Raw genomic sequence first — 26,660 nt, forward strand, 5'->3', positions numbered from 1 at the left:
CAGTGACACTCATACTTTTTATTTAGCGCCAGAACTCAATAGAAATGCTTTAAAATTATGTTGTAAGCAATTCGCGTGAGAGTCTTCAATTTTCGAAAGCCAACTTATCACAGTGAATGAAGCAAAAAGAGCCCAAACCCCAACATTTATGTAGGGTGTAGGTTGAGCGAACCCAAAATCTCGCGAGACCAGCCGTTGAAGTGCACAGCCTGAGCTACTTTCACGGAAACACGGAAGTCTCTAAATTTCCATGACCCGATACACCGTCACATGACTGCAGTGACATGGAAGTCTGTTTCACCGTGGCCTGAGTTAGACGCGAGTCTAATCGTTCAAAGACTTTCACGTTTCAGTTCTCGCCGTTGCACCGTGGTAAGAGCCTTGTCCAGAGTCCAGCTGCAGCTATGACTCCCGTTTTTTCCCGTTACGCCAGCTAACGTGCGCTAACCAGCTAGCATCCTGTCAAAAACACCTTTTAGGTGTTTGTGGCCGCTTGAGTCGCTCTTCGAATGCTTATGTTAAATGTCATCATAACAATTGTGGTTTTTGTTTTGTTTACAGTTTCCGATTCGCGCTGCCTTTAGTTGGCCCTCCCTGTCATCCGGAGGGGCGGAGCTTCATCTTTCCGAGCCACGCACACTCTCCTTCCTATTTGTCTTGTGTTTATAGCCATGGAGAGATTGGAAGACGCATCAGAGCTCCAGTCGCGGCTGTCATCGCTCTCCTTCACATCTTTCCCTGGAATAACATCCAAACATTGCGACAGCGACCCAACGGACAGGTGAGCGACTGCCTGGAGCTGTTAGTGTTATTACTGACTGTAAAATGTTAGAACGGATCAGTTGACATCTGTTTTGGGGTAACTTCATTCAGTTGTGTTCCTTGGTCCTCAATTTTGAACCGTGCGAAAGCCATTTGGTCGAAATAGCCCAACCTTTATTGGATCTCAATTTTTCTACAAAATGACATAATTACTCTGCGTGAGATTTCCCCCCATTTAATTGCACACAAAGCTGATGCTAGCGGTAAGCCTTTTATTCAGTTGTATTAATGTAAACAGGTGGATGCACATTTAGTGCACCTTGTGCCCATCTTATGGAAGAGCATGTAATTCTTCTGCCTGCCACTATACATCACTGGCATAGATGGATAAAAAAAAGATATATTTGTAATTTCTGGGACAAATTAAATGAAATTGCATAATTTCACATAGCACCTCTGATGATCTCTCATGGCACGCTAGTCTGCAACAGCACCCTAGTTAGGAATCACTATATTAGATTACAAGGAGGCTACTACCAGGCGAGTAATGGCAAGTAATTACCGTAGCATGTCCGCTTCACGGTTCTGATTTTGGGGTTAGGGGCTATGTACATGGGTGACTGACGAGAAAAGATTTCACTAGACCAGCACAGTTAATTTATTATAAAAACATAAGATAGTTATTCTTTGTTATTATTTCCTTTTTTTTTTCGTCATCTAAAATTTTGTGAGTATCTACAATTTAGGACATCTTTAATTGAGGACATACATCTAACATGGAAGTTTTCTATAATGGTCGGACCACATGTATTTTCAACCTAAAGTTATGAGGCTACAATTAGTAGGGCTGGGTATCGATTCAAATTTCCTCTGTCGATTTGATTTAGATTCACATGAGTTCAGTTCGATTCGATGTCGATTTTAACCGATTCGATTCATTTTTGTTTAATTCAATATTGATTAATTATAGAACATCAATTCTTCTTAAATATCAAGGACATGATTAAAAAAGCTCCACAAATATTAAATTCCAGATTAAATTTTGCAGAGGCAGTAACTGGTTAAATGATTTATTTATTAATGAAAATAAAATTTGTTGTAATCACTTAAGTGTTACACAAACATTTACATCAGCATGGATTTACATAATTCAGATTCAATAATTGTAAATATAAATGAAAAATATTTTGAATTGTCATTAAGTGCAATAAGTCAGGTCATTCATCAATGTAAGAAAATACTTTTAAATTCATGTGAATAGTAAATTTCAAGAAAACAGTAAAGAAAAAAAAATCTGCCTTTATAATTCTATTTTCTTGTTAATGTATTACCTTGTTCTGCAAGATGAGTTCACATGCAATGCAATACAATACAAAACATCTTGTACCGAGCCCGTTGATTTTTACTGATCCGACCAATCACAGAGCTACATTGTGTTAGGGGTGGGATATGTTTATGTATGTATATATAATATGATATATTTGATGCAGTATAAAATATAGCTGAATATTTAGCATTAGACATTTTCCGGGCTTTATATCTTGTTTAAGCAATTCCTTATGGATAAAACTCCAAAGATTGTATATTAAATGCAAAGAAAAAAAATCAAGCGTTATGTTGATTTTATCGTATTGTTTAATGAAATGTGTACTGGCCAGCGGCAGTGAACTTCGAGTGGCCTTACAAAGTCTGTTAACTCATTCACTCCCAGCCATTTTCACTGAAGCAATCCCCTTCGCTCCCAGCTATTTTACTGGATTTTGACTGATTTTGCAAGGCCCACAGAATATTGTGTTCTATTGCTATAAAAACATGGAACCTACCAAATGAAAGATTAGAGTATCTTCTTTCATCGAGGAACAAAGTAGATTTCTCTCTGTGTCCGTTTTGCAGCAATAAGCATTAGAATATAGATACGTTTCATCATTATTCACAAATTTGCTTAGATCTTTGGGTAAATCAGCTTGTTTTCAACATGGCCCTGGTTGATCTCTTCTACTCTGCTGCCACCTGCTGGCCGTTTTTGCAATAGCTATCATTGCTTCAACCGTTTTGTGCAGTTGAGAGGCTGCATCAAAGCCTCCTCGAGCTTAAACATAAAAAAAATGTATAAATACGTCTGTGGGACATTTAAAATAGAATGTGCTTTTGGGAGCAAATGAGTTAATGTCGAACCCTGGTCCTGGTTCATAAACACAGGTACACTATGTAATGAGACCGCTGGGTCTGATACTGTACAGACATACTCCCTTCCCTGGCTGTCACGATTTGCAATGAAAATACAATGCACAAGTTGCTTCATTTTCAAAGATGTATTTATTTCAGCTGTTTTCGATATAACAACAATGTGTTGTTTGTTTACTTCTTTTTCCAGACTCCCAAACACAGACCTCTCCACGAACTTGAGCCAGGCCCAAAAACAAGCTATTATGAATGCATCTGAGCAACGTGAAGAGGTACGTGGACGTGCACGTTGATGGAGTATTTCTGCTATACATTGTTTTGTTTGTGTATTTTGAGGATAACGACAAGGCCCCTGCTGAGCACGCCTCAGGGGACCAGGGTGAGAAGAACAGCGCAGGGAGCCCTCCGCTCTCCGCTCAGATGAAAGGTCCGTATGTCATGGTGATTGATGTTTAGATTTAATGCGTGGCTTAGGTTTAACTGGATTTGGGATCACTAGGTATCTTTTATGGACATAGTGTCCATATTGTAGTGTTATTCAATTTCAATATTTAACTCATTCACTGCCATTGACGGCTATAGACGTCAAAAAATCATTTTAATTATTTCTATTAGTTTCACGTTTTTTTCCACTTTTGTTAACAAGAGTATGAAAACCTAGAAAACATTTTTTATTGTACATTTAGAACAGATATCAAATTTGTGATTAACTCATTCACTTCACTAACTTCATTAGTTTAACATTTTTGTTAACAAGAGTATGAAAGCCTAGATTTTTTTGTACATTTAGAACAGATCTAAAAAATAAAAAAAAATAATCGTGAATTAACTAGTGAAGTCACGGGAATATTTACAATTACAAATTGTAATTGTAAATATAATAAATATATTATTATTATATGTAATTTTAAATCTTTTAAAAAAATATATATATATATTTTTTTTTTGTTTGTTTGTTTGTTTTTAATCTTTTTTTTTAAAGAAAAGATTATTAAAAATTAGGGGCGACAGGCGATTACAATTTTTAATCGGAATTAATCGCATTACTTCACTAGTTAACTCACGATTAATCAACATTTTTAAATCTGTTCTAATACAATAAAACAAATATATAGGTTTTCATACTCTTAACAAAAGTGGGAAAAAATGTGAAACTAATAGAAATAGTTCAATTGAATTGTTGACGTCTATAACCGTCAATGGCAGTGAAGGAGTAAGTAGGGAATGAGTAAATTATTCCGAACACGCTTCGAAATCAGTATCAACTGTTATTTCCTGCTCCCGCCGCAGCTGAGACGCCACCCCTGAAACCCCCGTCGACATGGACATCTGCTGCCCTCAAAGAGCTCAAGGCCAAGCTTCGAACGGAGAAGGACAGCATGGTGACGGTGTACCGGGGCGACATCATGACAGTGCACGTGCCCACCGTGCCAGAAGCCAAGAAGGTGTGCTGGGAGTTTGCCACAGACGGCTACGACGTCGGCTTCGGCATCTATTTTGACTGGACTCCCGTCACCAGCCGGGCCATCACCGTGCACGTCAGTGAATCGAGCGACGATGAAGATGAAGAGGAGGAGCTGGAAGGTTAGCATTTGGAAAAGCACACAAATAGGTTGGATATAAAAAGTCAACGCTGCTGTTCAAATGCCAGGTTTTTATTGATGTATTAAAAAAAAAAAAAAAAAATCACCCAATAAATCAATCAAAAATTTCCGTCATTAATTAATGTGACAAATGAAAACAACACAATATTTTAGAAAGGGGAAGTAAAACTAAACAACTGAGATGATATGCTAGTGTGTACACCAGGGGTGTCAAACATACGCCCCGCGGGCCACAACTGGTCCGTCGGGGGGTCCAATCTTAACCGTGAAGACAGTACACAAAATTAACTGTTGCTACTAATTTTGTCTACAGGAAGTCACACTGGCAACCACTTAAATGACATTCTGAAAATCGGCTTTGGTGTAAATATTGTGCGCTCATTTTTGTTAAAAGGGAAGTCAACACTGATTTATTAATTTTTTTAGACAATAATATGTACTATGCAGTCCCGCTAGTCTAAATTTGTTATTGTGTTTAATATTGCGTTAGTGGGATATGAGTTAAGCAGCAAAATGCAGCCATTTTTATCCTTCTCAGGGGGCAGCCATTTTGCCACTTGCCGTCGACTAAAGATGACATCACAGTTGCTCAGATCTCAGGTAACAACCGATCACAGCACAGCTTCAGAAAACAGGTGAGCTGTGATTGGTCGTTGCCGGAGCCCTGAGCAACATTGATGTTATCTTCAGTCGACAGCAAGTGGCAAAATGGCCGCCCCCTAAGATGGATAAAATTAATTTTGCTTCATAACTCATATTCCACAAATGTAACATTATTCAGAATGTCATGTTTAGACTGGTGAGGTCACATATAACATATTGTCGAGAAATGTGTAAGGTTGACTTCCATTTAAGAACATTTAGATTTTGCTGCAATAAAATAAAAAATAAATGGGGATATTTTCAGAATGTATGTGTAATTATTTGCACCAAAAAAAGGAAATATTTTTCACCTGATGTTATTTACAGTTTATTAGGCCATGGACATACTGGTCTGGTCTTCTTGAGACTTCAAATGTGAAAGTGGCCCTTGAATTAAAAGGAGTTTGACGCACCTGGTGTACACGCTTTTCTAACTGATGAAACATGAATTTGAATGTGATTTGTTAATTATTATTATTTTTTTATTAAGAAAAAAAAAGTGATTTGTCAATTTTAATCGCAGCCGCATCTCATTGATAAGAAGGTCTGCACACATTGTGCAAACACGTTATTTCAGTTATTTTTAATTCTGCTTTCGAAAAGATAAATCAATTGAATTCGAAGTATTTGAACAGCAAGGTCAAATCCTTTTGTTTTTGTTGTATCTTGAAGAAATGTCTATTTTTTTAGATCAAAAGATGAATACGAGACAAAATGACATCAAGAAGCCAATGAGCAAAAGTATTGGAACATGTCTGCCTAATTGCCCAGGCGTTGCCTTTTAGATGGATTGTTTTGATTTGTTTTTGGAAACATAGTGAGAGCTTTGAAGAAAAACCTAAAGACAACACAAGGCAGATTATTATAAAAAAAAAATTATGCAAAAGAAGTACAGAGACGAGCCATGAAAGGCCAAAGAATGTAGAAATGATCCAAAGCTCCTCTGTGAGGCACGGTGGAGTTAATGTCATGACTTGGGCTTGCATGGCTGCTTCTGGAATGCACTCACTCGTCTTTACAGGCTTTAGCAGAATGGATTTCAAATATTACACGTTGTCAACTTTTGTCTCATATTCATCTTTTGATATGAAATTCCAGTATACGACTAAAACAAAATAATTCTCCTCACCGTCCCAATTACTTTTGGAGAGGACTTCTAATGTGCTTTCCATCGCAGGCCCGGTCACCAATGGAGATGTGGAGAAGGGTTCCAAAGCACAAAGCAACTCCAACCTGGTTGAGATCATTCCCGTGTACCGCCAAGACAGCCACTTGACCGTCTACGGCGGCAGCCACGACTTCCCGGGCGAAGGCACTTACCTCTTCAAATTCGACAACTCCTACTCTCTATGGCGAAATAAAACGCTTTACTACAGAATTTATTACAGTGCCTAAAATTGCCAAATCTTTATGAATGTATGATTTCGAGAAGGAAATTACTCTTATCGTGAATGCTAAAGCTATTTTAAATTATTATCTAAAAGTTGAAATAAAGAAGTTACATATATATCTATTTTTTACCACTCAGCTTTGTGTTGCCAAATGTCAGATTTGAAGAAGCCTTTCATTTGCGTCCGTGCCGTTAAAAATCGAATCCAATCTATACTGTGACATCTGTTTCGTAGCGGTTATCAGGGAAGACCTACACAGCATCTACTTGCTAGGTGTTCTTAAGTGCTCTAAACGTGTATTATTTGCTGTTACTTGTAGTTGTTTCTTTTTAACTGCACTTCCATGAAAAAAATCTTGTGTGTCAGTAGGGGACATAAATCAAGAATGTACCGAAGCAAACGATGGCAGATATCCAGTGTGTGATTTTTTTTTTTTTTATGATGCAATTTGAGCCGCTCGTTATCACATAAAGCTCTTATTATGTAATAGTGATTCAATATTTACATTTGCCCAGTCCCTGGTTTTAATTTGCTGTAGTAGTGTTTCATCTATATGTAGTTTGTGCACAGGTTTATACGTGAGTGAAGGTCACTGTGTTTGTATGTTCTTGGACTGTGTTCAATAGGCGTGTTCCGCTGCATTTCAAACTACCTTATCACATTTCACGTGCTTTACAGTTTCCTATTGTTTGTTCTGTGTCTTTAAGTTATGATCCTGAAAATTTATATTCCACAATAAAGAGAATATTGTCGACTTTGCTGTGTGAACGTTGCAAGCGTGCGAAGATTGCAAAACTACATAAAAGCATAATGTGGCTTGAAGTGTTAAAGGCATCGTGTTTCTCGTGCGTGCTGCTTCATAATTAGAAAACGTCTCCCGTGGTTCCATTAAATGTGGCATTAAGGGAGTGATGTAACCGTTACCAGGATCCTGATGAAATGCCAGCTTATTTTCAGATATCCCCACAGGGCCAGGTTTACCCATGTTTTACTCAATACCTTATCAAAACTATGGATACTGTTGCATAAGGAAAGCAGCATTCTTGGTCTGATTGATTGAAGCTTGTTTCGAAAGTGCACTCATAAAACGAGACAAAAAAGAGGGAACTATTTTTTTGCTTCTTTAGATTGAGCATGACTACTATGTCTTCTATCTAATTTTCTCATCAGTGAGCACCCCTAGAAATGTCCTGCACCTTTTAAGCTGAAACGGCTATTAATGATAACCAAATGTGTGCTTGTGTTCCTGTCATGATGTTTTGCATATTATGCCCCTTATTTGGATATTTACTTTAGCCACAGGTGCTTCCACTCAATCGCTCGTTTACTACCGGTTAAGTAGAAGCATCTGTGGCCTCACTATAGGGTAAATGCCACGGAGGAGACGGGACTTCCGACTTCCTGGTTTTCACACATCAGCTTTGTTTCCGTTTCCTGTTTGCGACATGTGGGCCGCGTCCCACTTCTTGCGCTTCCCGCCTTTGTGCCCCTCGGTTGTGTGTTCCTGTCGACAGGTGTGTAGTGACGACTACATACTCGCACTCGTCTCAGTTGTCCGAAGCATTTCAGAGAGTTGAGACGCCGCAGAAGGTGGGAAGCGAGTGTTGGAACGCGGCCATCAGTGGCCGGAAACGACGCTGATATGTGAAACCCGGAAGTCGGAACTCCGTGGAATCTACCCCATACTTTACTGCATTTTGTTGAGTGAGATACCACTGAAATGTTGTGAAGCGTTAAAACGTTTTTATACATATTGGTAAATTACATGGACAGTTGAAATAACATTAAAATGTGTGTATGTCACCATTTTTATGCATTTGTTTACATTTTGTTATTTTGCACCCCGTTCGGTCTGTCTGCCTAGAGATGCTTACCTCGCTGTTCTTTGAAATTCCTCTCAAGAGGGATTGCACTTCCTGAATGTGGCATCTTGGGAGCTGTAGGCTTTTGGTTCATAAGGTGAAAAACACCAAATTAACTGGGGTTAACACGACTGATGATCAGTAAATTATGAAAATAAATAATTATTATAATAATAATAATAATGGCTGCCATTTAATTTTGAAGACAGATTTAATGTGATTTATACAAGAATAAAGTAAATTTAGCTTCTTTTTTTATAATTGTATCACAAATAACTCATTGAAACTAAAAAAAATACTTTGGGGACATTGCAAAAACAAGTCTATGATTTTCAAAAAAATTATTTAAAATTAATAGCATTATATTGTGTTAACTCTATAAAGAATACCTCAGTCTGTAATGAAATTAGATATTAACGTTTATATTGTGGGGACTGAAAAAAATTAACCAATAGCCAGGAATGACCAAATGCTAACTCCAAACCTCAAAACCCTTGAGGGAAATGTTCTAACTCCTCGGCCACCGCCGCCCGTGGTCCAAATCTAGCAGCCATTATTAAACAAACCTGATAGAGAGCCTGGTGTGGGTCCAAGCCGTAGAAGAATAAGAATCGTTTTTGCCTCTTTTTTTCATTATTAAATCGTATTAACAGCTTCCAGCCTAAGAGCTTCGGTAAGTACTCGGCTACTAGCAAAAAGGCAACGCAAGCTAGCAGCTTGACAAATACCACACACTTAACAGCAGCTGTTGTATAGCTGTACAATCAGTAAAAGTAGTACTAAAAGTACAAGAAGCAGCAAGAGTACAAATATCTGTTAGAGTTGTAGAAGTATTATCGGCATTTGTAACAATATTGTAATACAGTATCTGTAATATCTGAGTGTTGGCTGATAGGGGCTGGCCCGATGACTTGACTTGTGACATCAGCAAAGATGAAAGAGCAAAAGTGACATTTCATCTTGAATGCTGTCAAGATACATCGAAACATATATTTACTCTGAAAAGTTTTGTTTGGAAATTTGATGCTGTTTTTGTTTTTTCTGCTGTCAATGTAAATGAATGACAACAAGATCAAAGACATACTCTTTAATCTCTTTGATGCCTTCTTCATACGTCGTACGCATCATCATCTCCTTTTATCTCTTTCATGCCTTTATCTCCTCCCACCTATAAAAGTAATGCATGGGGTTCACTGTGACTTGTGGCAAACCGACATTCAGCAGAAAAACTACACTCGAGTGTGCGCTGTTGTTGGACTGTGACTGCAACTGCAACAGAGAGCAGGTAAGGAATGCTTACTTAGTCAAATGAAAGTTATTTTTTATTATTTGTACACTTGCAATGCAAAGTTGTTGATGTCGATCATATGTTTTTATTTGACAGCATAAACATTGCTGATTGATCATTTTTAGACTTGTAATAATGCAAAAGACAAGTTATTAATGTCAGTATGTGTTTTGTATGTTTACCTGTGTGTAGATGGTGATCATGTGGTGCCTCCTTTGGACTTGTATCCTCCTGGGAGTGCTTTCCAGCAGTCACGCTCTGGAAATCAACATGGACACGACCCAGTACAATGCCACCAGTGGATCAGATGTCAAGCTGGCCTGCAAGTACAACCACACCATGAACACCGTACAGCGCATGGAGATCGAGTGGACTGTTGTGCCTGAGGACGAGAACATCCTTTGGTTTACGAATGGCAGATTGTATCCTGCTCAGTACAAACCATTGGAGGGGAGGGTCAGTTTTGCATCAACTGATTACCAAAATGGAGACGCCTCTATCATCATCAGGAATGTCCGTGAGTCCGATTCCAAGATATATCGGTGCATGGTGAAGAATCTACCAGAACTGGACCAGAAGAAGGTGAAACTGACGGTCATAGACGTGTCCATTCTGCCCGACCTGAATTCGCCGAAATACATTGCAATCATTGCAGCCGCCACAACCGGCATCTTCTTATCTCTCGTTGTTGTGAACTGCATCATCTGGTACAAAAAATCCAAGGACAATGACATCATCACAAATTTGTAAAAGATGCTCTTTTTTTCTGTGACCACCAACTGTGGTTTTGAGTTCCATTTCTTTTCTCCCAGATAAATGTTATTGTTTAATACTGATATTTTTCTATTAAATGTTGAATATTTTGAACATGTTCTTTTTGATTCAATGTTAAGTATAAAGATTCCAGTTGTCTTTTAAGTCTACGTTTTCTTGTCTTGATGACACTTGTTAAATAAAAGCCAGGAAATTGAAAAGCCAGACTTGTTTTATGAAGGATATTATTAAGAGCTAGAAGTACAAAAACTACCACCGCACTGGCTTATTTAGTCTTCTGTACAAACGGTCACGGTAAACTGTTAAGACCAATTTGTTTTCCTTAACTTTATTGGTGTATCATGTGAGTAACGGACAACTAAACACGAAATGTCTAATACAGCTATTGGTGAAATTACCCCGAAAAAAAGGTTACATATCAGCTTTTAAAACTCTTATGATGTGTCCAAACAAATGTATATTTATTTAGTCATACGAGGGATCAGATGTAGGCTGTCATTAGAAGGTAACGGGTCAGGTGCAAACCTTTCGTTACTTCCGTGTTATCAACCAATCCGAGGTTACACGACAGTGGCCTGCCCTTTTAATGAGCCACGAACAAATTAAGCTAACAAACAATACGTTCTCTGTGGGATTGTGAGTTTAAAAGAAAAAAAATCATGGGAATGCTCAACTTTTATGTCCTTTGGTCCCTGCGTGATGCGCCGCGACAGTTTATCAGGTATGTAAACGTTTTAACAGTGATTTTATTTTATTTTATCGTGTTTGTTTCGTGGAAACATGTTGACCTCTTTGGTTGTCGTGCAGCAAATCAAACCGAAGATGCTTCCACGTCCACGTCCCGCTACCTCTGCCCAAGCAGCTGGTTATCTTCGGTCTTGGCAACTGGGGTTGCGACGAGACCACCATCTCCGCGGAGGTCGTGGTCGGCGCCGACTTGCGGCCTCAGAACATTGGCACGCTCACTTCTCAAGTCAGGTGCGTGTGGGAACTGGAAGAAACTTGTTGTTTTTGTCTCACTCACTGTGTGGAGGATGACGCGGTTGGTGCTCTCCTCTCTCCTCTCGCCTCTTTGCAGGTGTTTGACGTTTGAGGGCGACTGGAGCTCTGATATCGTGGCGGAGGCAGCACAAATAGGCAGGAGAGGAGTTTATGGGAAGATAGTGCTCACAGTGTGTGGACAGGTGCTTGATTCCTGTGTATATTTAATTACATTGTGGGGAGTCAGGGCCACTATTTAAGGCCAAGTTACAATCAGTATTATTGGCCTACAGGAACTAGAAAGTTTTACTTGGGGCGGTGAAGGTAATGCTTTTGTTCTTTTTGCCTATTGAAAATTGAGCCCCCCAAAAATCACCTAAGTTCTAATTGGAGTAAAACAGTATAACTTCATTATTTACTTTACAAAAATTCACACATTAATATAATTGACCTGCTGAGTTAGATTTTGGTCCTTTTATGAAAATGTTAATTTAAAGTGGCAGTGTGTAGATTATTATTTGTATTTTATTTTGCCATCTAGTGGTGAACTAATAGAATGCAACAACCTAAGTTTGAAATATAGGGTGACATAAAAAAAAACTGGAACTTTTTAACAATCCAATAAAAACCAACAGTGATGGAGGAAAAATATTTTGTGCATAGTAATTGAAACCTTAAAATATGCCAGTTACAATCAAACAATGATGGAATCTCAGCTGAGATGTTGCAGGGGTCAATGAAGAATCTCAAGAGCAGATTTCAATGGATTCGTACAGGATGATGTCATCTACAGGACATAATAATTAAAAAAAGAAAATTCCAACATTGTTTCTTAAATGGCATGTTTTAAAGGTTTCAATTACTATAAATGAAATATTTTTCTTCCATCACTCTTGGATTTATTGTGTTGTTAAAAAGTTTCCGTTTATTTGTGTCACCCTGCACATGCGTTTTTAACCACGCGCACTCCGGTGTCTCAGAGAGACCCCACTGAACAAGCCTAACACCAGTTACTACGTTTGTTAAGTTCTTCTCCTTCGAGTATCCGTAGCAGAAAGATGGGTGTAAAACATGTCAACCTTCTGTAAGGTGCGGCGCGGCCTATGTAATATAATTAGCGATTACTAGAGCTATGATTATATTAAAAAATATATGTTGATGTGCTAGCAATTATTTTTTCAAATTATTGAAATTAATAGTTTTTCAAATGAATGAACATTGAAAAATCGGGGGGGGGGGGGGAATCTGCACACTATCACTTTAAAAGGCTCTAATTAACATAAATTAAATTTAAAAAATTGAAAGGGGATGGAATTTTTTCTCCAAAGGGAAATAATGAGGCTAAGAAATTCAAATTTTTAGCATAATATGAACCCATAATGTAAATTGAAAAATATAGAAAATTTGAAAATATCAGCATCATTGCTATGGTAACAAGGACTTTATAATTAGAATGACTTGATTTCACTAGTAATGTTGTTTCTCAGATACTACTGGATGTATCTTGTCACTCCTCTTTTTAAAGAAAGTAGTCTCATTTTCTCCCATTGTTAATAAGGGGCGGTATGTTTCCATGAAACAGTTCCAGGACCAAGGCAGCATCATAAACAGCAGTACTCCACGAGCGCAAAAACGTCTATTCCCAGACCAGCTCAACAACCCAGATCTCTCACGCACTTCACACCAAAGTGTCGCAGATGACACGGTGAGACGATTGGGCTTGAAAGACCGTTCACGTGTGCCGCTTCAGCGTAATTCACACGCATGTTTCTTGGCAGGTGACCCTCAGCTCTTCACAGTTGGCTGACAGTGTTTGCTATGGCGCTATCCAGGTTAATAAAATTGATACCGGCACTTCAGCAAAAGGGAAGTAAACCTTCACTTTGGCCGACTGTAAGAGACAGGCTTTCAGTAAATATGTGCTTGCGAGTTGCATCCGTTTTTAAGGTACAATCTACATTTTTGAGTTGTGCTAACACCCGTTATCAATTTTGCCATTCGGCTCCAGTTGTTCAAAAAGTCGGACATTTCTGAGTAATGTATACTGTACATAGTCAAGTGTACCCTTGTCTTTTAGGACTAAAGGCATAAAAATATGAAATTATACGTTTATTTTGTGCCTTCCTTTGGAAGAATGAGACCCCCAGACGGAGTGTCATCAGTAGGAAAGGCTCTTTAATATGGAACTCCGAGGATGTAGACCGAGCTTTGACTCCCAAGAAAATGAGGCTGTCCAGGATGAACAGCCAGGAAGAAATGACTTTGCAGATAAAGACGGAGGATAGAGAAGGTTAGAAACAAAAAAGAAAATGTATATTTCAAAAAATATATATATGTCATTGATTTTCTTTAGTTTCAGCGTATCCGTCAAAGCGATGGAGCCACTCGATGTGCCTCAGCGACCCTGACACTGCCATTCTTATTGGTGGAGAAACTTCAGAACAAAACTTGTGCAAGGACTCCCTGTGGAAGCTGGAGTTAGGTCAGTACAACCTTCTGTGGTACTTTAGTGAAGGCGCAAATGCACGGTGTAATTTGCTTCTGTTCTTTCGGTACCAGTTGTTATTGAGTCATAAGTCTTTGTCGCTGTCAAGATCTTGTTAGTATATTCGCGGGCCTTGAAGACACGTTATACAGTCAATAGACTCTACGGATGAACGCAATAATGACGACAGACAGTTACGACATATGTACTGCTTTCAGGACTTATGGACTTTTCAGGACTTATCATTATGATTATTAGTAATCGGTGAGGCCGATAACCGATATTTGAAACCGATATTCACTTTCACTCTCAAGGGAAAATATTGACATCAAAATACAAACTTCAATTCTTTGTTGAAATGTCTGTAAGCATATGTTTGTTGAATAACTTTTCATACTTGCAAGATGTTGAGTTTTTTTTTTTTTAATCTTAGACAATACACATCTTTATTTTAAAATTCTAAAATCAAAACAAAACCAGGGTCATCAGCATGTTTTACAAAGTTAAATGAAAAACGTAAACAAGTAAACGGCACCCTAAATAGCTCAAATGTTAAATTTTTCACTTATTTTAGTTTTAATTTCAAACAAAAGCTGAATTTCCAAGGTCAGCAGAATGTCTTAGAAAATTAATTGTAGAAGTAAAGTTCCCTTAAGTTAAAGCTACTGAACGCCGAAAATAGAATTTCTAGAGCCGTATATAGAGAGAGTTTGGCCAACTCTGTGATTGGTCACATGACATATGGACACCATCTTAGCCACACTTCTCTATATACGGCTCTGTGAATTTCGAATTGCTACTGCCGACTGCGGCTGAAAAATGAAGCTGCATTTTTTTTCCTTCTTCACAAACACAATGTGCACATGACGTCACATCCACAGAGAGAGGGCGGGAAATTCGAACCTGAATCCTGTTTGAAAACTATGGGCCAGAGACTTGCAAAAAAAGGCCAATGCCGATATTTGTCAAAATGTTAAATATCGCCACCGATTATCCCTAGCGCTTTCCTACATTACATAGTTCCATTTCTAGTCCTGTGGCCATCATCTCGCTCTCGCTTAGAGAAGCTCGATCATCTGTGAGAGGCTCAGAGCATCGAGAGGAGCCAGATGAGGTGGCATCTGGTTCGGATGCCACTAGAATCATAATGTTGTGACATCACATGTGCTTTGCTGGATGTCGGTGAAAATCCAGTCTTCCCATTATTCCCCCCCTCCCTCTTTATGCAGACAATGATTTTTGGTACCCAGTGAGCTCCTCCACATCCGGACCTGCGCCTCCTTGCACCAGGGGACACACTGCGACTTATGACCCAGAATCGAACTCCATCTTTGTTTATGGTGGCCTGAGGGAGGGCCAGCGCTACAGCGAGCTGTACATCCTTAATACCCTGAAATGGAAGTGGACCCTTGTCAAAGTGGGTTTTTCTCACGTTTAAACATGCCGGATGTAGTCATAAAAAAAAAAAAGGATGAAATCTTGTGGTTTTATTCTATTTAGGCTAAAGGGAATGTTCCCACCTTGGCGTATCACTCTGCTGTTTTTTATAAGAAGGAGCTTTTTGTCTTTGGTGGGATTAATGCGAGCCAGGCTTCCGTAGAAAAGTCATGCAGTAATGCTCTGTACATCTTCAACCCAGAGTTTCAACTGTGGTATAAGCCCATAGTGGATGGAGTCAAACCTCTGCCTCGCTTTGGGTCAGTGTGCACTGCCATTTACGACCCCAAAAAAAGAAGCGTTTATTATTATTTTTCTAACGTCAACTTTTTCTTGTCTTATTTTTTTGTGCAAAAAAAGCCACTCCATCACACTTCTGTCGCAAAGGTTGATCATATTTGGTGGTCGTAAAACTGCCACATATCTAAATGACCTCCACATCCTCGACCTGGGTAAGATTACAAATTCATTGATTGTGTTTGGACCATATTGTGTGTTGAAATTTGCACAGATGTGCCCCCCCCCCCTTTTTTTTTTCCCTGGGTGAAGGTTTTATGGAGTACACAGCTGTGAAGTGCGAGAACATGCCACCACTGCCTCGAGGGTGAGTTCAGCACTGAATGACCTTGAGAAGTGTTATTCACGTGGATACTGAATATAGTCTATATACAGTACTGTAATGATTTCACATTTTGGGATACTTGTATTTTAAAGGTCAGAATGAGTCTGTGTTTTAAGATCTATGCGGTTTTGTCTTTTGCATGCAAGCAAAACAAGCAGATCTCAATTTGCCGTCATGGCGATGTAGTTATGCTAATCATTATTCAAGTACCCTCCCACTTAACTGACAACCAGACAGTGTCGAGAATATGCTGCATCTCTCACAGTATTCGACAACAATGGTGGAGAATTGCTGGTTGTGAGCATCAGGCAATTTTTTTATGACTCCTGTTACCAATAACGGTACCGTATGGGGAAAAAAAGAGGCCAGAGTTTTTGACTAGAAAAGTTTGGTCATTCTTGTGCATTTCCAACAAAAGTGCATGCTATATATATATATATATATATATATATATATATTTCTGTGTATACATGAACAGGTTTCATGCTGCCCTCCCAGTTTCAGACAACAGGATTTTAGTGAGTGGAGGCTGCAGCGCAATTGGAGCCTTGCGAGATGTGCACGTCTTCAATACTGGTAAATACTCTTCGACTAATTATATTCATCGAAACACAGTGGAACCTTAAATTGAGGACATCAATTCCAGGCTGCTGGTCCACCAGTTATTTGTCAGATTTGGACACAGTATTTCTCACAGGAAAATAATCGGTTCAGGGTTTGATCGTCATGAGCATAAAACTTTCAATGTATTAACATTTTAACATTTTTTTGGTCCCAAAAACAAAAGTAAAGACTTGTGTAGTATGCATTTGAGATGTCAAAATTGTACAACTTTTAGTGTCATTCAATTTCAGATATTCCTCTGTTCAAACATTGCAAATCCATTGCTTCACTTCCCCATCAGACACCAACCTGTGGAGTTCAGTGGCACCGCCCGAGTTGAATTTCAAGCCTCGCGCTGGACACAGCATGATACATTTAACCTCGTCAACAACTTCGGCGGACTCTCATACGCAGCGGCAGGATGAATCCGCCAAAGTCCACTGCACGCTGCTCGTGTTTGGTGGCTCGGACTGCTCTGGCACTTTCTACAATGACACAGTTAAGTGTACAGTGGAGATTCCCTTATAATTATTTTTGTATTTTTTTTTTTAATCTAGAAAATACCCTAAAGTAAATTTTCAAAACATGTTCATGTAAGGTTTGCAAAATAAAATAAAAAAGGCTGTTGACTACCTTACATAATTTTAGCAATAATTTGCAGCCGAGTCCACTTTTAGCCTCTGACATACTTCAGCTAATATGCTGCAAGCTGCGAGATGTCCCACTTTGCATTGCAAATCAGCGACCGTGTGGTCAAATGAACCGTGTATATTTAGCACTAAAATGTTGATCTTGTTTTGTTCGATAATGATATTAATAAATGCTTGTTTTCTCATTGTTCACTTGCTTCAAACGATGTCCATAGAAACTGACGATGTTGAAAGCATTTTAATTAAAGGTGTACAAAGTATGGGAGCGCGGCGTTTCTCCTACGCTCGCAGCTCAACAGGCGTGTCTGGTTGGCATGACGGATGGCTCGCTTGGAAAGCATCAATCTTCACTAAGGTTTGATTTAGCCTTTGTATAGTTGGATACAAGCTCATGTCCACTTTAAACCTGCAGGATACAGTAAACATTAACCAGCTGGGGGCTAACAGTCAAAAATGAAAAGGTTACGTTCAAGGGCTAATATGCATTTTTTTTTCCCGCCACAATGTAAACCAGTTCCCAGTTGTCTATCCCATCTTGTAACAATTTTGGTGTGTAGACATGTCTCATGCAGGTGAGTTAGTCACCTTGCCTTACACCTAGGAACTGTTTTCATTATGAAAGATTTTTTTTTTTCTTGAGCATAGTTCAGTAAAATAAACAAAATCTCCCAAAATGTACCTCTCTGCATTGTAGACTTGAGGGACCAGACAGATATCAGCCATGGAAATCTAAAAGGTAAGAGGACTCTAGTCAAAGAAGCCTGCTCTTCATTATCATTCTGTTTAGTTGAAAGTTCTTACCTGATCGCCGACACAATATTTCCCAGCTGTTTGCTTCAGCAGAGGCTCAAGAGCTGGATGAGTGCAAATATTAATGTGATTAATATTCAAATGTCTTGCTGCAAGGGGTCTGATGTCATCTACTGACCTTCAAAACCTCGATTAATGAAATGTTGCGCCCACGGCACCTTCTCTGCGCCAATCTTTTGGATCACGTGCAGATTCTGAAGCATCCGACAGATGATTCAGTTTATCAGTGCTGTGACATCAACCATATTAAGTGCTAGTAAATGCTCACCTGCAGAGGTTGTATCCCAGAGGCAATGAGGTCACTTATCATCCTAACCTGGGCCCTTTTTTTGGGGTCCAAGGGAAGGAGGCGCGGTTCGGGCCTTGTCTCATCAATGTACTGGATTATTGCCAGCTACGTTGTGGGGCAAAGAGTATAAAATGTCACATTTGAAAGAGAAAAAAACAACACTTTTGTCATGAAGAAGACTCACCGACTGAGAGAGGGTGATGCCATCAATTTCAACTGCAGGTACTTGCTGCATTGGGTTTAAAGTCTTGTACTCCTCTGTGAGCTGTAACACACATTTTTGTAACTAAAATGTCCATTTTGGTTTCGATTTTTAATTGCTCGTGTAAGCTGTACCTGCTGACCTCCATCTTTGATCAAATTGACTGGCACCTGGTCATATTCCATACCTTTCAGGGCGAAAGCTGTTGCACAAAGAGTTAAATATCACTCATGCATATTAAAGACTGCAAATAAAATAGATATGACTGAGTGAGAATGGTTGTCTGGTACCCTGTGAATGCATAGCAGGTGAGTGGTGACCACTGAATGGACTCCAGTTTACCTTTGACCCTGATGATTATGTGTGCTATAGAAAGTGGATGTAAAGTAGAAAAGGGTTAACTTACCAATGCGCACCCGCCATGAGCAAGAGCTTCTGAAGTATCCATGGAGGACAGGCTGGATGAGAACAACAGGACACACCGCGTTATTACAAATCAGAAAGACCTCGAGTGCTCCAAATCATTCTTTTCATTTATTTTAATTCACCTTGGTTTGCTCAGACATTGTTTCTCAGTCAAGTTTTGCACACTCAAAAAAAAAAAGAAAAAAAGTTCTACCGATTTGGCCACAGCCGTGTCCTCTCGCAGCCAATAGGATGTGCTCCCCACATCCCTCCTACCTACTCTTTGGTCCATGACTAAGCAACATCAGGGTTGCATCTGCTTTACATTAGTTACCATGAGCAAACAGGGGGAATTAGCAAACAGTGACGATTCCGAAGTACAGTACCTTTGACAGGAGAACGCAGGACAACCGCATACTGGGGGCCGGCTTAGCTTTTTAATTTCCTTAAAGCTTGCTCATTAGTGTCACCCCTGTTATCTGCCCCCCAAAAAAAGTGTTATATGACTTCCATTTCAGCCACAAACACGATGTTTTGGTATCATAAATTAAAACCAGAGTCAGGAAGTGTTTTGCTCGTCGATTGGTCAAAATACGCTTTGTAGGCGGGATTTCGTAAATTCTCTACCTATTATTGGACTGAATCCCTCAACGTCAACCAATCTTTTAATAGCCGAGTTTTGTGCTGACCAATGGCGAGCTTGACATTTGCTCAAGCCCCGCCCATGCATAAATACCTTTGTAAAGTGAAAACTGAGCGCGGTCGTCCTTAGGTCACCCGCTCTACTCACCTGGGAAGTGAATTTATCTGGACATACATCTCCACCATGGCCTCTTTGCCTTTAAGATCAACACTCAAGACAAAGGTAAAAATTAAAAACTTCTGTCGTTGACCCGATGGGGTGTGCCACTTTGCCAAATGTTTACAAACTGAAAGAGGTCATTGGAGCTTAGACTTGTTTACACACTTTTCTCAGACAGGATTAATTTCACTTGTATCCTGTCTAGTCTCACTTTTAAGCACAGTTTAAAAATGACAGGTCTTGGTATTTCATTCATAGTTGCTTATTAATCTTGTGGGAGGACTGGTTACAACTGGAAACAACCAGCTTTGTGCAGGTCATCTTTCCAATATGATGTTGACACAGCCTCACATTAAATTTGATTTGAAAAAATAAAATACATTTTTTTTATCCCCCAACAGGTCCTGTTTAAAGCTGGGCGCATGTGCTACTCCTCCTCTATGGTCAATTTACAACTTTTTACAGCTTTGCACATCATTTGCATTAAATATAAAATCTGTTATAAATGACTTGTTTTTATTATTACCCTCTCCTCACAGCCCACCACTAAACTGCTCATCGATGGGAAGTTCATTGAATCCAACACATCAGAATGGATAGATATTCACAATCCTGTAAGTATTCTGTCATAGCAGTAAAATGTAAATCGGCATCTAAATGCTTCAGTCTAAGATGTTTTATTTTTATTTATTTTTTGGCATCCCTTGAGTACACACAACAGGTTTTGCACCAGACTCGCAGTTTCATTGATACAAATATATGCTTGGATGCAACCAATATGTTAGACTTAAAAGTCCACCGCCGGTATCAACTACTCAATTATTCATGCTGTTAATCTGCCCTGCAGGCGACCAATGAGGTGATTGCGCGTGTACCAAAAACCACGCAGCAGGAGATGTCTGCCGCCGCCGACTCCTGCGCCAGGGCCTTCCGCTCCTGGTCCGAGACCTCCATCTTGGCTCGGCAGCAGGTCTTTCTGCGCTATCAGCAGCTCATCAAGGAAAACATTGTAATAAGGCCAAGGGTTAAATAACGGGACTCTTTACTCTTGAGTTGAAGCTGATCTGATGTTCCTCTCAGAAAGAACTTGCCAAGTCCATCACAGTGGAACAAGGCAAGACCCTTGCAGATGCAGAGGGGGATGTGTTCAGAGGATTGCGTAAGTAACCTGCGCGTGTCTGTGCTTTAAGCTTGTGGTTACACAAATGGTTAATGAGTTATGTCAGCAACTCGGAACAAAGGGCACTTCTCTCCGTTTGACCTTTCGGTCACAAAATATCATCAAATCTTGAGTGCCAATTTCTAAAATGCACTCAGAAGAAGAAAGTATCATTTTATTACCGCCGAAGAGGCCTCTCAGAATAAATATTGAAGCAGATAAAGAAGTGAACTGTCAGTGGGTTCTGAATTGCAACAAAAAAATAAAAGAATTTTTTTTCCAAGTTCAGCAGCATATTTTACGGTACAAACACACCAATTTCGCGGTCTAATAGAGGCATATCAATTGTTTTGAATAAATTCATTATTATGGACATTTGTAGCTATTATGATTAGAAAAGAACCAGTAAAAGCATCAAAGAATGATGACATGGCAAAAATGCATAAATGTTAGATAGAGAAAAAGGGGGGGGGGGGTTACAAATCCCCACCCACGATCTGTGACTTTCTTCTATGATCTCAGAGGTCGTGGAACACGCCTGCGGCATCACCTCTCTGATGCTTGGTGAAACTCTGCCCTCCATCACCAAGGACATGGACACATACACATACCGCCTGCCGCTCGGCGTATGTGCCGGCATCGCCCCGTTTAACTTCCCTGCCATGATCCCGCTTTGGATGTTCCCCATGGGAATGGTGTGCGGCAACACGTACCTCCTGAAACCTTCCGAGAGGGTGCCAACGTGCGCCATGCTGCTGGCCAAGCTGCTGCAGGATGCTGGCGCTCCCGACGGGACCCTCAACATCATCCATGGGCAGCATGACGGTAAGAGTTTGTCCGGCAGGTTTAGGATTTCTGATTCTGAAAACAACTGAACATTTTATTTACAATAATATTGTCTAAACTTGATATTCTGATTAATATTTGGTTTGTGGAATATGAGTTAAGCAGGAAAATCCACCCCTCCCCATCTCAGGGGGCGGCCATTTTGCCACTTGTTGTGGACTGAAAATTACATCACAGTTGCTCAGGCAACGACCAATCACGGATCATCTGTTTTCTGAAGCTGAGCCGTGATTGGTGACCTGAGCAACGGTGATGTCATTTTCAGTAGACAGAAAGTGGCAAAATGGCCGACCCCCTGAGATGGATAAAAAGGGGTGGATCTTGCTGCTTAATAACTCATACTCCACAAATGCATTATTAATCAGAATTTAGACTAGTGGGGGCACATACAATATATTAATGTACAGAAGAATTTTGGGATGACTTCCCCTTTAAAAAAAAAAAGTGAAAGTGTTTTATTTAAAGTGCATTTTTAGCAGCAGTAAATGATTATGGTTCTGATACCAACTTCTGTGAATAAAAATAAATCTGCATGTGATTGAGGACCAGCTAAAAAGGTTTATTTTGTTTACCTGCAGCTGCCACAAGATGACTAAATACAACTCATTCCCTCTTTTCAGCATAATTTTCTTGCCACCAAGATACTACATGTTAGTCCCAAAGCAGAATTTTTATATTATACATGTTTTTTCACTGAGGGTATTTTCTCCCCGAGAATCTGCAACTTTGCAAATATGCGGAGGTTCACTGTAGTATGGAGCGATCAAATGAAAGATAACATAAACCTGCACCTCCATCATCACCTTTCTTTCGTATTACAAAACATCCTTGTTTGCATGTAGTATGAAATTATTTTCAATTTTTAATTGTTTTTTTAATTAATTTTATTTGTATTAATTTATATTTTTTACGACTTCTCTAACAAAAAGTATCATGCTTAATTAATTAATTTATTTATTTATTCAAGCTATTAAATGATCATTAAAGAAGTATAAATGTAATATCAATCATCCATTTTGTCCTTATTAGTGTCACAAGTGATCTGTCGCCTATGCTAGTTGACAATCCATCACAGGGCATGTATTGACAAGCACCCTTTCACAATTTAATTTGGGACAATTAAATCTTTAATAATTCTAAGGATTCATATCATAAAATGAAGGTCAAAGCAAAAAACCAAAACAAATTTGACATTGGAAAAGGTGTACAAAAGCGTGTATTTATAACTGTCATTTCTTGACTGTATGACACAGTAGCAGGACCTCACGGTATTTGACACAGTAAGGGTTATTATGTCACAATATGACTCATCTTTATTGGCCAAGTGTTTGGTGTCAGTGTGTCAAGTTTATTTCCATTCTTCCTCCCGCAGCTGTGAACTTTATTTGTGACCATCCGGCCATCAAGGCCATCAGCTTTGTTGGCTCCAATCAGGCGGGCGAGTACATTTATGAGAGGGGTTCCAAAAATGGCAAGAGGGTGCAGTCCAACATGGTGAGTGGCAACTCGGATGCAATGCAGAAGTCATAACATTTTTAAGATGGACACTAGGTGGCAGCCTTGTACAACACATTCTTCATTTTGAGCCTGATACAAGTAGTGATAGGTTGAAGGATGCTTGCTGTATGCTATTCAATTTATGTAGAGCACTAAGTAGGGCTGTGCAATTAATCGAAATTCGATTCCAATTCCAATTAATACACACCACAATTACAAAATCAGCAAAATCGTAAAAAAAATAGATTATTAATACACATTTTTTAGTTGTTTAAATGTATACATTTCCACCCTTTTTAAATTAAAAATAACTAATGTATAAAATGTTGTTTGCAATAATTATAGTGTTTCAAATAATTGTATTTGTCTTCATTTATATTTTGTACGTTTAAACATTTTCTTGTTTTGTACCCCAAAAATAAATAATCATCTGAATAATCGTGATTTCAATTACTGCCAAAATAATCGTGATTATTACTTTTTCCCATAACCGAGCAGCCCTATTACTAACTACTAAGCATGTCTTAAGCCTTCAAGAGCGCTATAATGACCATGCATACAGTAGCTGTCTCTTTTTTTGGAAAATGGTCACACAACAGATGGTGTTCAGATGTTAAGTTGAGTTTATGTCAAAATGACTGCTGTAATAAAAAAAACAAAAAAAAAGGACCTTTGCACATAACTGCCTACAATGCCCTTCCGTGCTGGAATATCAAGTACATCTGAAACTCATCGCAGGGAGCAAAGAACCACGGCGTGGTGATGGCCGACGCCAACAAGGAGAACACTCTGAACCAGCTGGTGGGGGCTGCGTTTGGGGCGGCCGGTCAGCGCTGCATGGCTCTGTCCACGGCCATCCTGGTGGGCGAGGCCCGCGGATGGCTGCCTGAGCTGGTTGAGCGCACCAAGGCTCTGCGTGTTAATGCAGGTACCCTTCGGGTTCACCCCCCCCCCCCCCAATCCAGAGCTACTGGTTTCCCCGAAGGCCATTTAAACCAAGCATGACTATCTTAGAGAAAGCGAGAGGAAGATTTTCACCAAAATGACGCACAGGAAACCCTCATGTACAATTTCTGAGGGAGTTCCTCAAGCTGCCCTTCTGTTATTTGCGTGCTTCTGGCTAACGTTTTGGAATGTCGCTGCCACATGATGCGAGCGCCGGCGTCCATGTAACAGTATAACCGCTTGTTCCCGGGGCCCGCTCAGGAGACCGACCCGGTGCAGATGTGGGGCCCCTGATCTCTCCACAGGCCAAGCAGAGAGTGTGCAATCTGATCCAGAGCGCCGAGGACGAGGGCGCCAAGGTGCTCCTGGACGGGCGGCGCGTTAAAGTAACGGGTTACGAGAACGGAAACTTTGTGGGGCCGACCATCATTGGCGACGTCACAGTATGTGTTTTGATCCAATATTTCCAAAACGTGATTGAACCAGCGTGTTAATGAAATCAGATAGATGGATAAGATATTTCACAACCACTTGTTGCTTCCACAGCCTCAGATGAAGTGCTACACCGAGGAGATTTTCGGACCCGTGCTGGTTGTCCTTGAGGCCGACACTCTGGATGACGCCATCCATTTGGTCAACGGCAATCCTTACGGCAACGGTACCGCCATTTTCACTTCAAATGGCGCCACGGCTCGCAAATACACTCACGAGGTGGATGTAGGCCAGGTCAGTATTAAAAACGACCCTTCCATGTTGTTTGTCCCTGTCCAAAAATCGACACGCGTCCAATCAAAACAGAGAGACGTTCTATTTTCGATGGAGGGATTCCGAGGGTCTCGTTTAAGCGCAGCCAGGCGTCACCCTGTTTGTTTGCCGGCGGAGCCCAGTCATGCCGTGTTTGCTGTTCACATGTCGGGGAATGCTGTGCAGGCCATGTGCTCCTCTCCTCTCCAACTAAACAAACCTTTTCGCCTCCATCCTCCTTTGCCAAAAATGCTTTCCAAACCTATTTGTGCCTTCTCGAACATTCTAACCAACCGTGCCATGTCTCTCTTACACTTGTAACAAAGACGGTGCCCCCCCCACCCTTCCCGCTCACTGTGTTTACAAAACTGCAAATTTAAGCCGCAAGTTATCTTTGTGCTGGTGCTTGTCCCTACAATTTAAACCCCAGGGGGATTTTTATAAACCTCCCAAACATGGAACTGTCGGTAAAACATTTTTTATTTTTTTTGGGCAGATCGGAGTCAATGTTCCCATCCCCGTGCCTTTGCCCATGTTCTCCTTCACTGGATCGAGAGGATCTTTCAGAGGCGACATGAACTTTTATGGAAAACAAGTAAGCAAACAAATGTTTTCCGATCCTGGAAAGCAAAACAAACTCACTCTTTTAGACAAAAAAATGATATTCTTTATTTGCGTCCAGGGCATCCAGTTCTACACACAGATCAAAACCATCACTTCCCAGTGGAAAGCTGAAGATGCCACCCTCAAGAGTCCTGCCGTTACCATGCCAACAATGGGACGCTAAATAACCCATAGTGACTATCGGACCTGGAAACATCTCTGAAGAATTACCACTGCTCAGTGACTTTAATAAATAGTAGGCTTTAGACTAATTCTGATTGTATTCAGGCATGCTGAATATAAATGTATCAACACACTCCAGTTGATATTCTTACTACCCATTATTAGCACATTTCCACAGTTTTGTACCATTTCTGTAACATGCAACGGGAAGAGTAGTTTCCCGTTCACAGTGAGCAGCAGCGTGACGTGATGGTCCGACTGGCAGTTGAGGTTCCGTGCGGCGTCGACGCAGAAGAAAGCAAGAAAGTCAACTTCTCAGGGTAATGCAGGATGGCCCCGATCGCAATTGGTAGTGGTGGTATTAAAAAATTAATGTGTTTTGGTGCTATATGTATTTAAAAAAAAAAAAAAAGTATGTATCACTGAGTCAAAAATGTAATAAAATGACAAACAGGAAATGCATAATTGGTGTTTTTGTGGCTTGTAAAACGAGGACAAGCACGCCTGCATCATTGCGCTGATTAAATTTTATTTTTTTTATCTATCTAGAAACGAGATACTAACCTTATGAATGTTCATCTAGATTTGAGGTCAGAGACAGTTACAATCTCTGTAACTCTTTCCAAAAGGTGTTGGGGGTGAAGGATTTGTTTTGTTTACTGTAGAAAGGAGAAAAAAAGGCTTTCCCCAAATTCGGAAGCATAGAATACACAAAAAGACACCAAAATGTCTTGCTGCAGTAAGTTAAAGACTTAACACAGCGAGTCCAAGAGTTTAATAAGAGACCAAATCTCACACGTTACAATAGCCTTAATAGGGTGAGCAAATTTCCACTTATGTCCATTTTTTTTTAACCAAGAATTTCATTGCGCAAGTGCACCATGTTGTTA

The 26,660-nt window shown here is 39.9% G+C and overlaps 4 protein-coding genes across 6 annotated transcripts; 3 read left to right on the forward strand and 1 right to left on the reverse strand.

The window, feature by feature from the left end:
• Positions 1–203: 203 nt before the first annotated feature.
• Positions 204–7,337, forward strand: tmed8 (transmembrane p24 trafficking protein 8). 2 transcript variants are annotated; one of them, XM_086093980.1, is made up of 6 exons: positions 204–372; positions 562–781; positions 3,137–3,218; positions 3,283–3,373; positions 4,237–4,530; positions 6,370–7,337. In XM_086093980.1, exons 2-6 carry the CDS (start codon positions 672–674, stop codon positions 6,585–6,587), a joined length of 795 nt encoding a protein of 264 aa, XP_085950106.1. In that variant the 5' UTR covers positions 204–372; positions 562–671; the 3' UTR covers positions 6,588–7,337. The 2 variants fall into 2 exon arrangements, with proteins under 2 accessions (XP_085950106.1, XP_085950107.1); XM_086093981.1 differs by having other exon boundaries at positions 205–372; positions 670–781.
• A 3,724-nt stretch (positions 7,338–11,061) lies between these two features.
• On the forward strand, positions 11,062–18,007 carry LOC147162944 (uncharacterized). The gene is made up of 13 exons (XM_086094094.1): positions 11,062–11,228; positions 11,315–11,485; positions 11,586–11,691; positions 13,071–13,193; positions 13,267–13,320; positions 13,622–13,778; positions 13,842–13,970; positions 15,203–15,390; positions 15,474–15,670; positions 15,771–15,862; positions 15,960–16,014; positions 16,511–16,608; positions 16,937–18,007. Exons 1-13 carry the CDS (start codon positions 11,167–11,169, stop codon positions 17,161–17,163), a joined length of 1,659 nt encoding a protein of 552 aa, XP_085950220.1. The 5' UTR covers positions 11,062–11,166; the 3' UTR covers positions 17,164–18,007.
• gstz1 (glutathione S-transferase zeta 1) lies at positions 17,505–19,573 on the reverse strand. 2 transcript variants are annotated; one of them, XM_086094097.1, is made up of 9 exons: positions 19,378–19,573; positions 18,993–19,044; positions 18,721–18,788; positions 18,569–18,649; positions 18,364–18,489; positions 18,214–18,289; positions 18,087–18,139; positions 17,965–18,014; positions 17,505–17,691 (listed from the first exon to the last, which is right to left on the reverse strand). In XM_086094097.1, the coding sequence occupies exons 1-9, from the start codon at positions 19,405–19,407 to the stop codon at positions 17,565–17,567; spliced, it is 663 nt and encodes a 220-aa protein (XP_085950223.1). In that variant the 5' UTR covers positions 19,408–19,573; the 3' UTR covers positions 17,505–17,564. The 2 variants fall into 2 exon arrangements, with proteins under 2 accessions (XP_085950223.1, XP_085950225.1); XM_086094099.1 differs by lacking the exon at positions 19,378–19,573 and adding an exon at positions 19,135–19,359.
• Positions 19,574–19,719: 146 nt separating this feature from the next.
• aldh6a1 (aldehyde dehydrogenase 6 family, member A1) lies at positions 19,720–26,235 on the forward strand. The gene is made up of 12 exons (XM_086094096.1): positions 19,720–19,856; positions 20,195–20,236; positions 20,333–20,407; positions 20,641–20,802; positions 20,874–20,952; positions 21,475–21,777; positions 23,171–23,292; positions 24,034–24,223; positions 24,502–24,683; positions 24,787–24,966; positions 25,481–25,579; positions 25,667–26,235. The coding sequence occupies exons 1-12, from the start codon at positions 19,818–19,820 to the stop codon at positions 25,769–25,771; spliced, it is 1,578 nt and encodes a 525-aa protein (XP_085950222.1). The 5' UTR covers positions 19,720–19,817; the 3' UTR covers positions 25,772–26,235.
• Positions 26,236–26,660: the final 425 nt, after the last annotated feature.

Source organism: Leptonotus elevatus, chromosome 14 (assembly GCF_054856555.1).
Source record: "Leptonotus elevatus isolate MCC_2025b chromosome 14, RoL_Lele_1.0, whole genome shotgun sequence".
Taxonomy (NCBI): domain Eukaryota; kingdom Metazoa; phylum Chordata; class Actinopteri; order Syngnathiformes; family Syngnathidae; genus Leptonotus; species Leptonotus elevatus.

Coding starts and splice junctions, on each gene's coding strand:
- aldh6a1 (XM_086094096.1), top strand. CDS start 19,818: ATGGCCTCTTTGCCTTTAAGATCAACACTCAAGACAAAG. Junction 20,803..20,873: donor AGCTCATCAAGGAAAACATT/GTAATAAGGCCA, acceptor TGTTCCTCTCAG/AAAGAACTTGCCAAGTCCAT. Junction 20,953..21,474: donor GGATGTGTTCAGAGGATTGC/GTAAGTAACCTG, acceptor CTATGATCTCAG/AGGTCGTGGAACACGCCTGC.
- tmed8 (XM_086093980.1), top strand. CDS start 672: ATGGAGAGATTGGAAGACGCATCAGAGCTCCAGTCGCGGCTGTCATCG. Junction 782..3,136: donor GACAGCGACCCAACGGACAG/GTGAGCGACTGC, acceptor TTCTTTTTCCAG/ACTCCCAAACACAGACCTCT. Junction 3,219..3,282: donor CATCTGAGCAACGTGAAGAG/GTACGTGGACGT, acceptor GTGTATTTTGAG/GATAACGACAAGGCCCCTGC.
- LOC147162944 (XM_086094094.1), top strand. CDS start 11,167: ATGGGAATGCTCAACTTTTATGTCCTTTGGTCCCTGCGTGATGCGCCG. Junction 15,391..15,473: donor GGAAGTGGACCCTTGTCAAA/GTGGGTTTTTCT, acceptor TATTCTATTTAG/GCTAAAGGGAATGTTCCCAC. Junction 16,015..16,510: donor ATGCCACCACTGCCTCGAGG/GTGAGTTCAGCA, acceptor ATACATGAACAG/GTTTCATGCTGCCCTCCCAG.
- gstz1 (XM_086094097.1), bottom strand. CDS start 19,407: ATGCGGTTGTCCTGCGTTCTCCTGTCAAAG. Junction 18,490..18,568: donor GCATCACCCTCTCTCAGTCG/GTGAGTCTTCTT, acceptor CCCACAACGTAG/CTGGCAATAATCCAGTACAT. Junction 18,015..18,086: donor AATATTGTGTCGGCGATCAG/GTAAGAACTTTC, acceptor CTTACCTTTTAG/ATTTCCATGGCTGATATCTG.